The 13,563-nt window shown below is 44.5% G+C and overlaps 1 protein-coding gene across 2 annotated transcripts in view; it reads left to right on the top strand.

The window, feature by feature from the left end:
- Positions 1–13,563, top strand: part of LOC126252979 (negative elongation factor A-like) — a 138,824-nt gene that overhangs the window by 66,417 nt on the left and 58,844 nt on the right. For both annotated transcript variants that reach the window (XM_049954005.1, XM_049954006.1), the window contains exon 3: positions 9,142–9,227. In XM_049954005.1, the coding sequence (XP_049809962.1) occupies positions 9,142–9,227 (86 nt within the window). The remainder of the gene's footprint in view (positions 1–9,141; positions 9,228–13,563) is intronic.

Genomic DNA, 13,563 nt, shown 5'->3' on the forward strand with positions numbered 1-13,563 from the left:
ACACTGTGTGTGCCTTCTCTTGTCATTGTTTGATGTCATCAACATGCAACATGTACAGGGCTATTACAAATGATTGAAGCGATTTCATAAATTCACTGTAGCTCCATTCATTGACATATGGTCACGACACACTACAGATACGTAGAAAAACTCATAAAGATTTGTTCGGCTGAAGCCGCACTTCAGGTTTCTGCCGCCAGAGCGCTTGAGAGCGCAGTGAGACAAAATGGCGACAGGAGCCGAGAAAGCGTATGTCGTGCTTGAAATGCACTCACATCAGTCAGTCATAACAGTGCAACGACACTTCAGGACGAAGTTCAACAAAGATCCACCAACTGCTAACTCCATTCGGCGATGGTATGCGCAGTTTAAAGCTTCTGGAAGCCTCTGTAGGGGGAAATCAACGGGTCGACCTGCAGTGAGCGAAGAAACGGTTGAACGCGTGCGGGCAAGTTTCACGCGTAGCCCGCGGAAGTCGACGAATAAAGCAAGCAGGGAGCTAAACGTACCACAGCCGACGGTTTGGAAAATCTTACGGAAAAGGCTAAAGCAGAAGCTTTACCGTTTACAATTGCTACAAGCCCTGACACCCGATGACAAAGTCAAACGCTTTGAATTTTCAGCGCGGTTGCAACAGCTCATGGAAGAGGATGCGTTCAGTGCGAAACTTGTTTTCAGTGATGAAGCAACATTTTTTCTTAATGGTGAAGTGAACAGACACAATGTGCGAATCTGGGCGGTAGAGAATCCTCACGCATTTGTGCAGCAAATTCGCAATTCACCAAAAGTTAACATGTTTTGTGCAATCTCACGGTTTAAAGTTTACAGCCCCTTTTTCTTCTGCGAAAAAAACGTCACAGGACACGTGTATCTGGACATGCTGGAAAATTGGCTCATGCCACAACTGGAGACCGACAGTGCCGACTTCATCTTTCAACAGGATGGTGCTCCACCGCACTTCCATCATGATGTTCGGCATTTCTTAAACAGGAGATTGGAAAACCGATGGATCGGTCGTGGTGGAGATCATGATGAGCAATTCATGTCATGGCCTGCACACTCTCCCAACTTAACCCCATGCGATTTCTTTCTGTGGGGTTATGTGAAAGATTCAGTGTTTAAACCTCCTCTACCAAGAAACGTGCCAGAACTGCGAGCTCGCATCAACGATGCTTTCGAACTCATTGATGGGGACATGCTGCGCCGAGTGTGGGAGGAACTTGATTATCAGCTTGATGTCTGCCGAATCACTAAAGGGGCACATATCGAACATTTGTGAATGCCTAAAAAAGCTTTTTGAGTTTTTGTATGTGTGTGCAAAGCACTGTGAAAATATCTCAAATAATAAAGTTATTGTAGAGCTGTGAAATCGCTTCAATCATTTGTAATAACCCTGTATAGTGACCAAAATGTGTTGTAAAGGCTACTTTGAGGTCAGATTAGCCTTTTTGTGTGTTGCAGTAGTAGTAGTAGTAGTAGTAGTAGTAGTATGGTATTCTGCCTTATGGCAGGTCTTGTCATGGGTTGAGACTCTTCCACTTTTGTCTGTCCATAGCCAGTCTTTTCATTTCTGAATATTTGCCTCCTTTGATATTGTCCAGCATTTGATATCTTCTTTTTCCTCATCCCCTTTTTCCCCTCCACCATTCCTTCTATTCCTTCCTTCAATAAACAGTCCCTCCTCAAACAATGTCCAGTCCAGTTCAGTTTTCTCTTTCTGATGACTTTCAGCATGTTTCTTTCTTCTCCAACTCTTCTTAATACGTCTTCATTCCTTACTCAGTCTTCCCATTTAACTTTTTCGATTCTTCTCCATATCCACGTCTCTAGTGCCTCCAGTCTTCTTTCATATTCCTTCCTCAATGTTCAGTACTCCGCACCATATTGCGCAACACTCCAGATGTAACATTTGGCAAGTCTTTTCCTCAGAGCTTTGTTTAGTGGTCCACAAAGTAATTTCTGTTTCCCCTTGAATCCTTCTTTCGCCATTGCAATTTTTTTCCTAATTTCTGTTGAGAAATACATATCATCCATTATTACACTTCCCAGGTAATTGAAGTTAATCACTTGCTCTATTTCCTCTCCCCCTATTTTCATACAGCATTTTCTCCGTTTTCCTCCAATTACCATGCTTTTTGTTTTCTTCTTGCTAATCTTCATTCCATATTCTTCTAATTTTGTGTTTAGATCATCTAACATTTGTTCCATCTCTGTTTCACTCTCTGCCGTCACAACCATGTTGTCTGCAAATATTATACACTCCACTCTCCGACCCCCTAGACAAACTACTCCTCCCCTGCGGCTCCGGGGGTTAGAATAGGCCCGAGGTATTCCTGCCTGTCGTATGAGGCGACCAAAAGGAGTTTCTCACATTTTGGCCTTTATGTGATGGTCCCCTGTAGGGTTTGACCTCCATTCTTCAAAATTTTCCAGAAGATCGAGCCAGTTGCTTAAGGGCACCTTACAGGATGCATCGTGTCCGTCGTGCATTGAGACCTAAGCCCACTTTCTCATCGTCACATTGCAGTCCTGCCCATTCTCCACCTCTTAGGTGAAGACACCTTCCTGGGTACACTTTCCACCATGCATTATGCAGTGTCAATTTATGTGTCGATGATGACCATGGACTTCTTTGCACCTGATATCCAGCACGATAGCCAGTCCGTTGTCGTGGGGCCACCATGTACCATGTTGGTTGTAGCCCCCTGACCACAGAGGGATTGCTCTACTGATGCCTGCGCCATTAACTTCCCACGTATGCTAAGTGGTAGATGTCCATCCCCCTGGGGCATCAGGTCTCCTGGCAATGGCCATCCTGACAGGTGGCCTTGGCTGCAGCTGGGTGGCGCCCTTGGGGAGGACCCCTGGTCAGAGTGGGTGGCATCGGGGCGGATGACAAGTGATGCAGCTTAGTCCATCATTTCTTGCTGGTGGTGAAACACTAGCAGTCTCTAAGCGATCACAAGCTCAATTCAACGCACAAAAGTACAACCTCAAATCATTCCCCTCCCTGGCCACACCATGGGAGGAACGTCAGGCTAAGGATGGCAGCGGATCTTATTCACCCCGGCACCTTGTATGTTCGAGAGCTGATGGGGGATCTTTCATGATGATGAAGCCTCGGTTTTTTGTTTAGCATTTAAGTGGACAAGTTCGGGGAGTTGGAGGGCTTGTCCAATATGAGATCTGGGTCAATCTTGATCAAAACAGCATTCTCTGCCCAGTCATGGGAGTTTCTTGCTTGTGACACGCTGGGGGATGTAACCATCATGCCCCATAAGAGCTTAAATATGGCCCAGGGTATCATATTTCACAGAGATATTCTTTTGCAGTCCGGCGATGAGCTGCACGCCAATTTAGAGCAACGAGGTGTACATTTCGTCCGGCATGTCCATCGGTTTCCGAAGGATAATCAGGTTGCCACTGGTGCCTTCATCTTGGCCTTTGAAGGTGATACATTGCCTGAGAAGATCAAGGTGATGGTCTACCTGTGTGATGTAAAGCCCTATATCCCTCCCCTGATGCAGTGCTTTAAGTGCTTGAAGTTCATCCATATGTCTTCTCGCTGTACTTCCAGCGTCACATGCCAAGATTGCGGACGCCCATCGCATCCCAATACTCCATGTGCCCTGCCTCCCATCTGTGTCAACTGTGGAGAGCACCATTTGCCTTGCTCGCCTGACTGCAGGATTCTTCAGAAAGAAAGGAAAATCGTGGAGTACAAGACCCTGGACCGACTGACCTACACAGAGGCTAAGAGAAAATTTGAATGCCTTCATCCTGTGCATATGACATCATCTTACGCCGCTGGTACAACAGTTCTGGTACCATCAGCACCGCTAACACAGGTCACCTCTGAGCTGGAAGACTGCATCTGCCCCCTTGATGGTGGGGGGGGGGGGGCATTTCTCTCCCTGTTGCTCCTGCACCACCTAATTTGGGAGCAACCCTCCCCACCCCCACCCCCACCCCCAACCATTGGGGATGTCCGTCCCCACTTCTAAGCCAGAGAAGCATAAGTCTTCTTCAGCTTCTCTCGCTATTGAGGGGTCCCTTGGGTCACTCCCTTCCCAGGTTTCTTCTAGTTGGAAAGATGGCACCCGCCAGTGGCTGAAGAGCCCAAAAACAGTTGGTTGTAGGGCTTCACACTCAATCTCAATCCCGGAGACTGAGCCAGTGAAGTCCTCGCAGCCAGGGAAACCCAAGAAGCAGCAAGAGAAATCCAAAAAGAAAACCCCTAAGACCAAGGAAATTGAGGTGGTACCCACACCACCACTACCTACAAGCTTTGCGGCTGAGAATGGGGTAAAAATTTTGGCATCCGCTGAGGACCTAGATCTTGCCAGACCCTCAGACACAATGGATATAGACTGCTCAGGCAATAAATCGGTGGCAGCAGGTAACTCCGAGGTGTTAACTGCGTCATTGAATGTTCCATGCCTTCACAGTCTCACGATGTTTCCTCCAGTGGAATTGCAGCGATTTTTTCCACCGCCTGGCTGAGCTACGGCAACTGTTGAGCTTTCACTTGCTACCTGCATTGCCCTTCAGGAAACCTGGTTCCCAGCAATGCGGACCCCTGCCATCCGCGGCTATAATGGATATTACAGGAACTGTAGCGACTATAATTGAGTGCCAGGTGGAGTTTGCATTTATGTCCTAAACTCGGTCTGTAGTGAACATGTGCCCCTTCAAATCCCTCTTGAAGCTGTGGCTGTCAGAATAAGGATGGCGCAGGAAATAACTGTCTGCAATGTGTATCTTCTACCAGATGGTGCAATACCCCTGAATGTATTAGCTGCACTGATTGATCAACTCCCTAAACCTTTCCTACTTTTGGAAGATTTTAACGCCCATAACCCCTTGTGGGGTGGTACCGTGGTTACTGGTCGAGGCAGAGATGTCGAAATTTTACTGTCGCAATTTGACCTCTGCCTCTTAAATATTGGGGCCGCCACACATCTCAGTGTGGCTGATGGTAGTTACTCAGCCATTGATGTATCAATTTGCAGTCCAGGACTTCTCCCTTCTATCAACTGGAGAGCACATGATGACCTGTGTGGTAGTGACTACTTCCCCATCTTCCTGTCACTGCCCCAGTTTCAGGCACATGGGCGCCTGCTCAGGTGGGCTTTGAACAAGGCGAACTGGGGAACTTTCACCTCTGCCGTCATCGTTGACTCTCCCCCACACGGTAACATCGATGTGAAGGTTGAGCAGGTGACTGGCACAATTGTTTCTGCGGCAGAAAATGCGATCCCTCACTCTTTAGGGTGCCTGAAGCCTAAGGCAGTCCCTTTGTGGTCACCGGAAGTCGCTGAAGCAATTAAGGAGCGTTGTCGAGCTCTACAGCGGCATAAGCAGCACCCTTCCCGGGAGCACCTCATAGCCTCTAAACAGCTCTGTGCCCGTGTTCACTACCTTATCAAACAACGGAAGGAAGAGTGTTGGGAGAGATACGTCTCCACCTTTGGGTGCCACACGTCCCCTTCCCAAGTCTGGGCAAAGATCAAACGTCTTTTCGGGTACCAGGCCCCAATAGCAGTCCCCGGTGTTACCATAAATGGCGAGTTATGTACCATCGCAAACAAGATTGCCGAGCACTTTCCTCGAGCCTCTGCGTCGGAGAATTACCCCCCAGCCTTTCACACACTCAAACAGCAGCTGGAAGGGAACATCTTCTCATTCACTACACGCTGCAATGAATCCTATAATGCCCCATTTACAGAGTGGGAGCTCCTCAGTGCCCTTGCACATTGCCCCGACACAGCTCCTGGGCCTGATCGCATCCACAGCCAGATGATTAAACATCTCTCATCTGACTACAAGCGACATCTTCTCGTCATTTTCAACCGGCTCTGGCGCGATGACGTCTTTCCATCGCAATGGTGGGGGAACACCATCATTCCGGTGCTCAAACTCTGTAAAAACTCGCTTAATGTGGATAGCTATCAGCCTCACCAACGTTCTTTGTAAGCTGCTGGAATGTATGGTATGTCGGTGGTTGGGTTGGGTCCTGAAGTCAGGTGGCTTGCTGGCTCAATGTCAAGGCGGCTTCTGCCAGGGTCGCTCTACCACTGATAATCTTATGTCCACCGAGTCTGCCATCTGAACAGCATTTTCCGGACGGCAACACCTGATTGCCGTCTTTTTTGACTTAAGTAAAGCATACGACAAGACTTGGCAGCATCATATCCTTGCCACATTGTATGAGTGGGGTCTCCAGGGACCACTCCTGGTTTTTATCCAAAACTTCCTGGCGCTCCGTACTTTCCATGTCCAAGTTGGTGACTTCCATAGTTCCATTCATATCCAGGAGAATGGAGTCCCACTGGGCTCTGTATTGAGTTTCCCTCTAGTTCTAGTGACCATTAACGGTCTAGCAGCAGCTGTCAGGCCCTCCGTCTCACCTTCTCTGTATGCAGACGACTTCTGCATTTTGTACTGCTGCTCCAGTACTGTTGTTGCTGAGCGGCACCTCCAGGGAGCCATCCACAAGGTGCTGTCATGGGCTCTAGCCCACGGCTTCCAGGTTTCAGCTGCAAAGTCGTGTGTCATGCACTTATGTCGGCATCCTACCGTTCATCCGGAACCCGCACTTTACCTTAATGACGATCCACTCACAGTAGCAGAGACACATCAATTCCTAGGACTGGTTTTCAACGCTCGATTGACTTGGCTCCCTCATCTTAGTCAGCTTAAGCAGAAGTGCTGGCAGCACCTCAATGCCCTCCGTTGCCTGAGCAACGCCAATTGGGGTGCAGATCGCTGTACGCTGCTGCAGTAGTACAGAGCCCTTGTCCAATGCCGAATTGACTATGGGAGTGTGGTTTATGGTTCGGCATCGCCTTCAGCATTGCATTTACTCGACCCCAGGCACCACTGTGGGGTTCGATTAGCGACAGGAGAGTTTAGGAGGAGTCCGGTGACCAGCGTACTGGTGTCCCTCCACTGCAGATCAGACGTGCGCAACTGCTCGCCAGTTACGCAGCACACATTCATAGTTCCCCTGAGCATCCGAATTACCTTCTCCTTTTCCCGCCCGCATCAGTCTCATCTCCTGCATTGGCGGCCCAGATCGGGGCTAATGATTGCGGTTCACGTGCAGTCCCTTCTCTCCGAACTGGAGTCCTTCCCTTTACCAGCTCTACTTGCGATCCGTTGACGTACGCCTCCATGGTGTGCGTCTCGACTGCAGCCTCGTCTGGACCTTTTGCATGGCCCTAAGGACTTCGTTAACCCCGCCGCTCTCCGCTGTCAGTTCCTCTCGGTTCTTGAAGTGTTCCGGGGCACTGAAGCTGTTTACACCGACGGATCAATGGCTGATGCTCATGTAGGCTTTGCATATGTTCATGGGGGACAGATTGAGCAGCACTCCTTGCCAGTTGGCTGCAGTGTTTTCACTGCAGAGCTGGCGGCCATATCTCGTGTTCTTGAGTACATCCGCTCATGCCCTGACGAGTCATTTCTCCTGTGTACTGACTAATTAGCAGCCTACAAGCTATCAACCAGTGCTACCCTCGCCACCCTCTGGTAGCGTCCATTCGGGAGTCCATATATGCGCTGGAACAGTCCCGCCGTTCCGTGGTGTTTGTGTGGACCCCAGGACACGTCGGAATCCCCAGCAATGAACTTGCCGACAGGCTGGCCAAACGGGCGACGCGGAATTCAGCTTTCCATATAGCCTTCGGTTGAGCGTCCTCAGCAAGACTTTGGCTGCATGCGATATCAGGCTCACTGTTCTATGTTCCTCACACTTTTTGCTATTCTTTTTCTTTTCTATAGGTATTAAGATACTTTCCAGAAAGTCCTTTGGCCATTTTCCTGTCATGTATATCTGATTACACAATTCCCAACTCCCTTTCCCCTTCTTTCTCCAGTTCCGCAGGAATCTCGTCAATTCCCATTGCCTTTCCATTTTTCATCTCCTTCATAGATTCTTCAGTTTCACTGGTTAGTATTGCATTTCCTTTGTCATCATCAGCAACTTTATCTCCATCTTCTATCCCAAGGTCTTCTCCACTTGGTTGGCTGTCTGCAGCGTATAGCCATTCTATATATTCTTTCCATCTTCTCATTATTTCTTGGTGTTCACTCACCATTTTACCGTATGCTGCCTCTTCTTCCTTTAGTCCATTGTTGTTTCTTTTTCCCCGAATGTCAAATCCATTGCTTCTTTGTACATGAAATTGTATTTTCCTTCTTTCTCTAATGTCTCTATCTTGTCACACTTTTCCGTCAGTCATTCTCCTTTGATTTTTCTGTCTCCCTTCCTAATTCATTATTTAACCTGTAGTTGCGCTTCCATTCTTCTGTGTTTACAGTTTTCAATCTTGGTTATTATATCTGGTGTTACCCATTCATTGCCGGCCAGTGTGGCCGAGCGATTCTAGGCACTGCAGTTTGGAATCACGCGACCGCCACGGACGCAGGTTCGAATGTTCGAATCCTGCCTCGGGCATGGATGTGTGCGATGTCCTTAGGTTAGGTAGGTTTAAGTAGTTCTAAGTTCTAGGGGACTGATGACCTCAGAAGTTAAGTCCCACAGTGCTCAGAGCCATTTGAACCTTTTTTTTTTAATAGGAATGACTCCATGATCAGATTTTGTACCTATTTAGGATGTGACATGTTTTCCTAGATCTAATGTCAGGGAGTGAGAAAAGCAAATGTTTCGTTTCAGCTGCTCTTTGTTTCTGATCACATTTTGAAGATGTTATTCATCCAGAATGTTTCTGACTCTGTGTACTTACTTTCATTGCAGTTCGCTTGCTGGCAGGATAATAGAAACTGTCTGTTCCTGTTTAACTGCCTTTGTAACTTAGGTCCAAAGACAGCTGAATGAGCTTAAATAACACATCAGAAACTTGCTACTAACTGTTCCTCTTCCATTTGTCTTGTTAACCGTGTATTAGCATGTATCTTATGCCTGTGATGAAGAAAACATTGTTGTACGTGTACTGGAAGATTGAGTGGATATAATTAGTACAAAAATGTGTGTGTGTGTGTGTGTGTGTGTGTGTGTGTGTGTGTGTGTGTATGTGTATGTAACTAAAAATCACATGCCTCTGATATAGCAACTTCTTCTAATATGAAAGTGCAGTTGATTGTTTAGATTGCTGATCCTTATTTTTTTCCCCCCAGTCAAGAAGCACCATGAACTAGGAATGTTGCCACTTGAATGCCATTTCCTCAACAAGTCAGCCCTAGTTAGTGTGGTGGGACAACAGGTACGTATCATGTTTTTGTTGTAGAATGTAAATAATTAGAGTGTATGGGTAAAAGCTCATAAAATAGTAGAGGTGTGGAGTCTCTGAAAAGCACATAAAAATGCCTCTTCTGATTTGTGAGTTGTTACCTTTACTGCTGGCCGAAGTGGCCGAGCGGTTCTAGGTGCTACAGTCTCGAACCGCGCGACCGCTACGGTCGCAGGTTCGAGTCCTGCCTCGTGCATGGATGTGTGTGATGTCCTTATGTTACTTAGGTTTAAGTAGTTCTTAGTTCTAGGGAACTGATGACCTCAGATGTTAAGTCCCATAGGGCTCAGAGCCATTTGAACCATTTTGTTACCTTTTATTTATATTCTACAAGGACATTACATTACTGTATTTTTCTTAAAGAATAATTTTTAACTTCTGTATCGGCATTAGTTTCATGAACAATAAAGAAGTTCTAGTTAACAGTGCAGAGACTTCTGCTTTATGACAAAATACAGTTGCATTACATTTTCACCTGTAATCTGTTTGATTTTCTCTGATGTTATACTTCTTCTTGTGAAGATTAATATCCAGAAGCGCACACCATATGAAACCTCTTTGAACTTTAAATATGGATACTACATTTTAGGGCATTGGCGGGTGCAAAACAATTTTCTCTTTCAGTTAAGTTATCCATTTCATTATCAGCAATCTATGAAGTAGGGATTTAAATCTGCGTATGGTGATTGATATTGGTCTCCTTTTCATTATGAGAATGATGATTTGGTCACTGAGTCATACATAAGAACCCACTCCGTTATTTATCTTCCCATTCATAGCAGTACCAACACTTGTTAAGCCATTCAGTAGTGCTCTTGGTGTTACTGGCTAGAATATTAGTGATTTTTGTTCCCTTTCATGAGCAGACATTGCAAAGAGATCTAGTGAATGAATGATTTACCCCTGGAACAAAACGGTCATAATGAGAACATTTTAGAATATAACATTTTGTTTGGATTTTCTTTTTGTGTCATGAATGCATCACAGGATGACTCGTGTAAGACATAACATCCCTTCTTCTTCTTCTTCTTCTTCTTCTTCTTCTTCTTCTTTCATGAATGGTTCCAAATATCAAACTGAGGTTTTCAGTTAATAATAGCATGCTGTGCTAAGGGGCATATACCTTGATATGTGATAAAGTGTCTTAACTCTCATATCAATCGAGGTAATGAAGCAAGTAAGATTTTTAAACAAAACGATATAATTTTTTAACGGCATCTGAAAATGCTTGGAAACACAAGTACAGTGATACAATGCTTGTCAATGTCGAGATTGAAACTCTTTGCAAAAAAATCCAAGAAGTGTACTAAAGTAAGAAATCAATTTGGCCACAGTCAGGTATTGTGATGTAAACACAGCCAAGCAGAACTCTTATGTGAGGCTCTGATGTTATATGCGCAGGACAGGCATACACAACGAGATAAAACCTCATTTCTTATATGACAGAGATACTGGGTCAGCTTTGATTTTTGTATCGGGAAATACGGCATGGACTAGCTTCTGGTGCATCAGATGGGACTTAGGAAAACTATTTCAAATGTATGTACATTTTCGTGTGTGTGTGTGTGTGTGTGTGTGTGTGTGTGTGTGTGTGTGTGTGTGTGTGTGTGTGTGTCGGGCAGTTTTCAGTTTAAACCCTCCCTGTTGCCTGTTGCTGCATACTTGTCAGAGCCAAAACAGAAATGTAGGGTACCCTTATAATGGTAAACAGCCCTGCTCAGTGGAAAAAAAGAGAACTTCTGTATTAACTTTCTTACATTTCTTTGCCTGGAGATGCCTGTATGCTTGCTAAAGTAACCACCTGCTGTCAGACAAATGTGTCTGTAAATTCTTCTCGAAACTGTAAGTAGATGGAATACACTTTAAATAAACCAAACTGTTTGATCATCAAAATCACTGACACCATGCCACCTAGATTAGATACCCATGGGTGTGAAACATGTCAGAAAGTATAAAATAAAAAAACATAAAACATTTGAATATAATACTTACTACCCTGATCATTTGTCAGGAGATTGTTGAAATAGGTGAATACAATGCGGTAAACTGGAACAGCCAATGTTTACAGAATTAACATGCTGTCAGAATGAAACATTGTTATGCACTATTAATAAATTAATCATACACAAAATACCTAATAAAAAATAAATAGTGCCCTTAGTGAAACATGTTTTTACAGTGTACTTAAACAGGTTCTCCGATTGTTTACCATTAGCTGCAAGGCACATTTGCTTCACTGTTTAGTAGATAGGTGAAAAGATGAATCTGCACTGGATCAGATGCCATTGCATGATGTGGTGATTCAGTGGTGCATATCATCTGGTGTAGTTGGAGCTTCATCTTCCGTGCTTCTCATAGAAAGAAATAAAGAGGAGTCAAATTAAGAGACCTGGCCAGTCACAAACTGCAGCATTCCGTCATATCCAGTGGTCAGGAAACTTTTCATTCAGTATTTGCATTGTAACATGGGAGGACTGAGTCGGGCAGCTGTCGTGTTGGAGCCACATATGTTACTACTTATCCAGTGGTACTGCTTGTACAAGAACAGAGCTGCAGTCGCAGGTTCGAATCGTGCCTTGGGCATGGATGTGTGTGATGTCCTTAGGTTAGTCAGGTTTAAGTAGTTCTAAGTTCTAGGGGACTGATGACCTCAGAAGTTAAGTCTCATAGTGCTCAGAGCCATTTGAACAAGAACGGATAGAATGTTCATAACAGATTATGCATATGTATTTCTATTTAACATGGTTGGTAAGAAGTAAAATCCTACAATGGAATTTAGTATGATACTGCACCATAGGTTTATGCTTCATGGTCATAATTGTACCTGACGAAGCCAGCTGCCCCTAAGTTCATGTTGCATAAATGTACATTACCGTGGTTCGTAACTTTGCTTCCTCAGTAAAGAGTACACATTGGAAAATCATAGTGTTGTCTCCTAAGGGATACAGAGCAAACCCGAAATCATGTTCTCAGAGTGTCTGATGACATGACAGTTGACAGGAATGGAATTTATATCAGTTCAAGATATGAATGAAACTGATTCCACATTCCTTGGCAATACGTCTCATGCCACCATTTGCTGTATAAAAGTAGCATGTCTAACTTCTCCTCACTGTTGTGTGTGTAAGCTTGCAAGGAATATTGAAGGAGAAGTGACCTGCTGATAGAAGACACAATTCATGCCAGTTCTGCAGTCCATACAAGTAAACACTCAAAAGGCTTGATATAATGACATAGCCAGGCATGAGCATATTTAGAATGTAATATTTTTCTGGGATTCTTTTGCGAAGCATTTCAACCTCAACATTAACAAGCGTTGTGTCACTGTACTCATCTTTCCAAGCACTTTCAGGTACCATTAAATGAGTGTATAACTACTTCTTCTTCTTCTTCTTCTTCTTCTTCTTCTTCTTCTTCTTCTCCTCTTTCGAATAACCCATTTGGAGGGTACGATGAATCAACTTTGGCTACTCTTCATTGTATTAGATTTCTTCAGTTTCCAAATTTCCTTCATCCTTTTAGAGTGTTGTTCCCTTTCTTCTTGAGTCCACTTTCGTCTAGTTATTTTCTTTCTCTCCTGAAATTCTGCCTTTTGAACTGCCTTTCTGAAATGTGTTCTGTTTTCTATTGTGTCTATTGTAACTCCAGCATTTTCAATGTCCTTTTCAGTCTCTGTGAACCATGCTGGCTTGGATTTGTAGCTATTTAGTAATGTGAATATCTGCTTGGTTAGTCTGTTGTTATCCATTCTGAATATATGTCCAAAAAACTGTAGTCTCCTCTTCCTCATTACATCAGTTAGTTTCTCCGTTTTCAGATATAGCTCTCTGTTTGGTCTTAACCTGTATTCAGCATTATCGTTTCTTTTAGCTCCCGGTATTTTCCTTAAAATTCTTCTTTCGACCTTCTCTAGTTTCTCAAGATCTCCGTTTCTTGTTAGTTTAAGTGTTTCTGCCGCATAGAGAGCTTCAGGTCTGGCCACTGTTTGGTAGTGTCTTAATTTCGTGTTCCAGGATAAGGATTTTTTTATTATAAACGTTTTTGGTCATATGAAACACTCTTTCCATTTTGTGCACTCTAGTTTCTATAGCTATCTTTTCTTTGGCATTGTATGTAATCCACTCTCCTAGGTATTTAAAGGAATCTGTTTTGTGTAGTTCTCTTATTTGTTCTTGGGCATTGTCTAGTGAATCTGTAATCAATGCCATGTCATCTGCGAAGGCTAAACAGTCGACAGTGATCTTGTTTGGATTTCTCCCTAGTTGAATCCCTTTAGTATTGATGGCCTTCCTCCATTCTCGAACTACCT

The sequence above is a fragment of the Schistocerca nitens genome, chromosome 4, assembly GCF_023898315.1.
Source record: "Schistocerca nitens isolate TAMUIC-IGC-003100 chromosome 4, iqSchNite1.1, whole genome shotgun sequence".
Lineage (NCBI taxonomy): Eukaryota > Metazoa > Arthropoda > Insecta > Orthoptera > Acrididae > Schistocerca > Schistocerca nitens.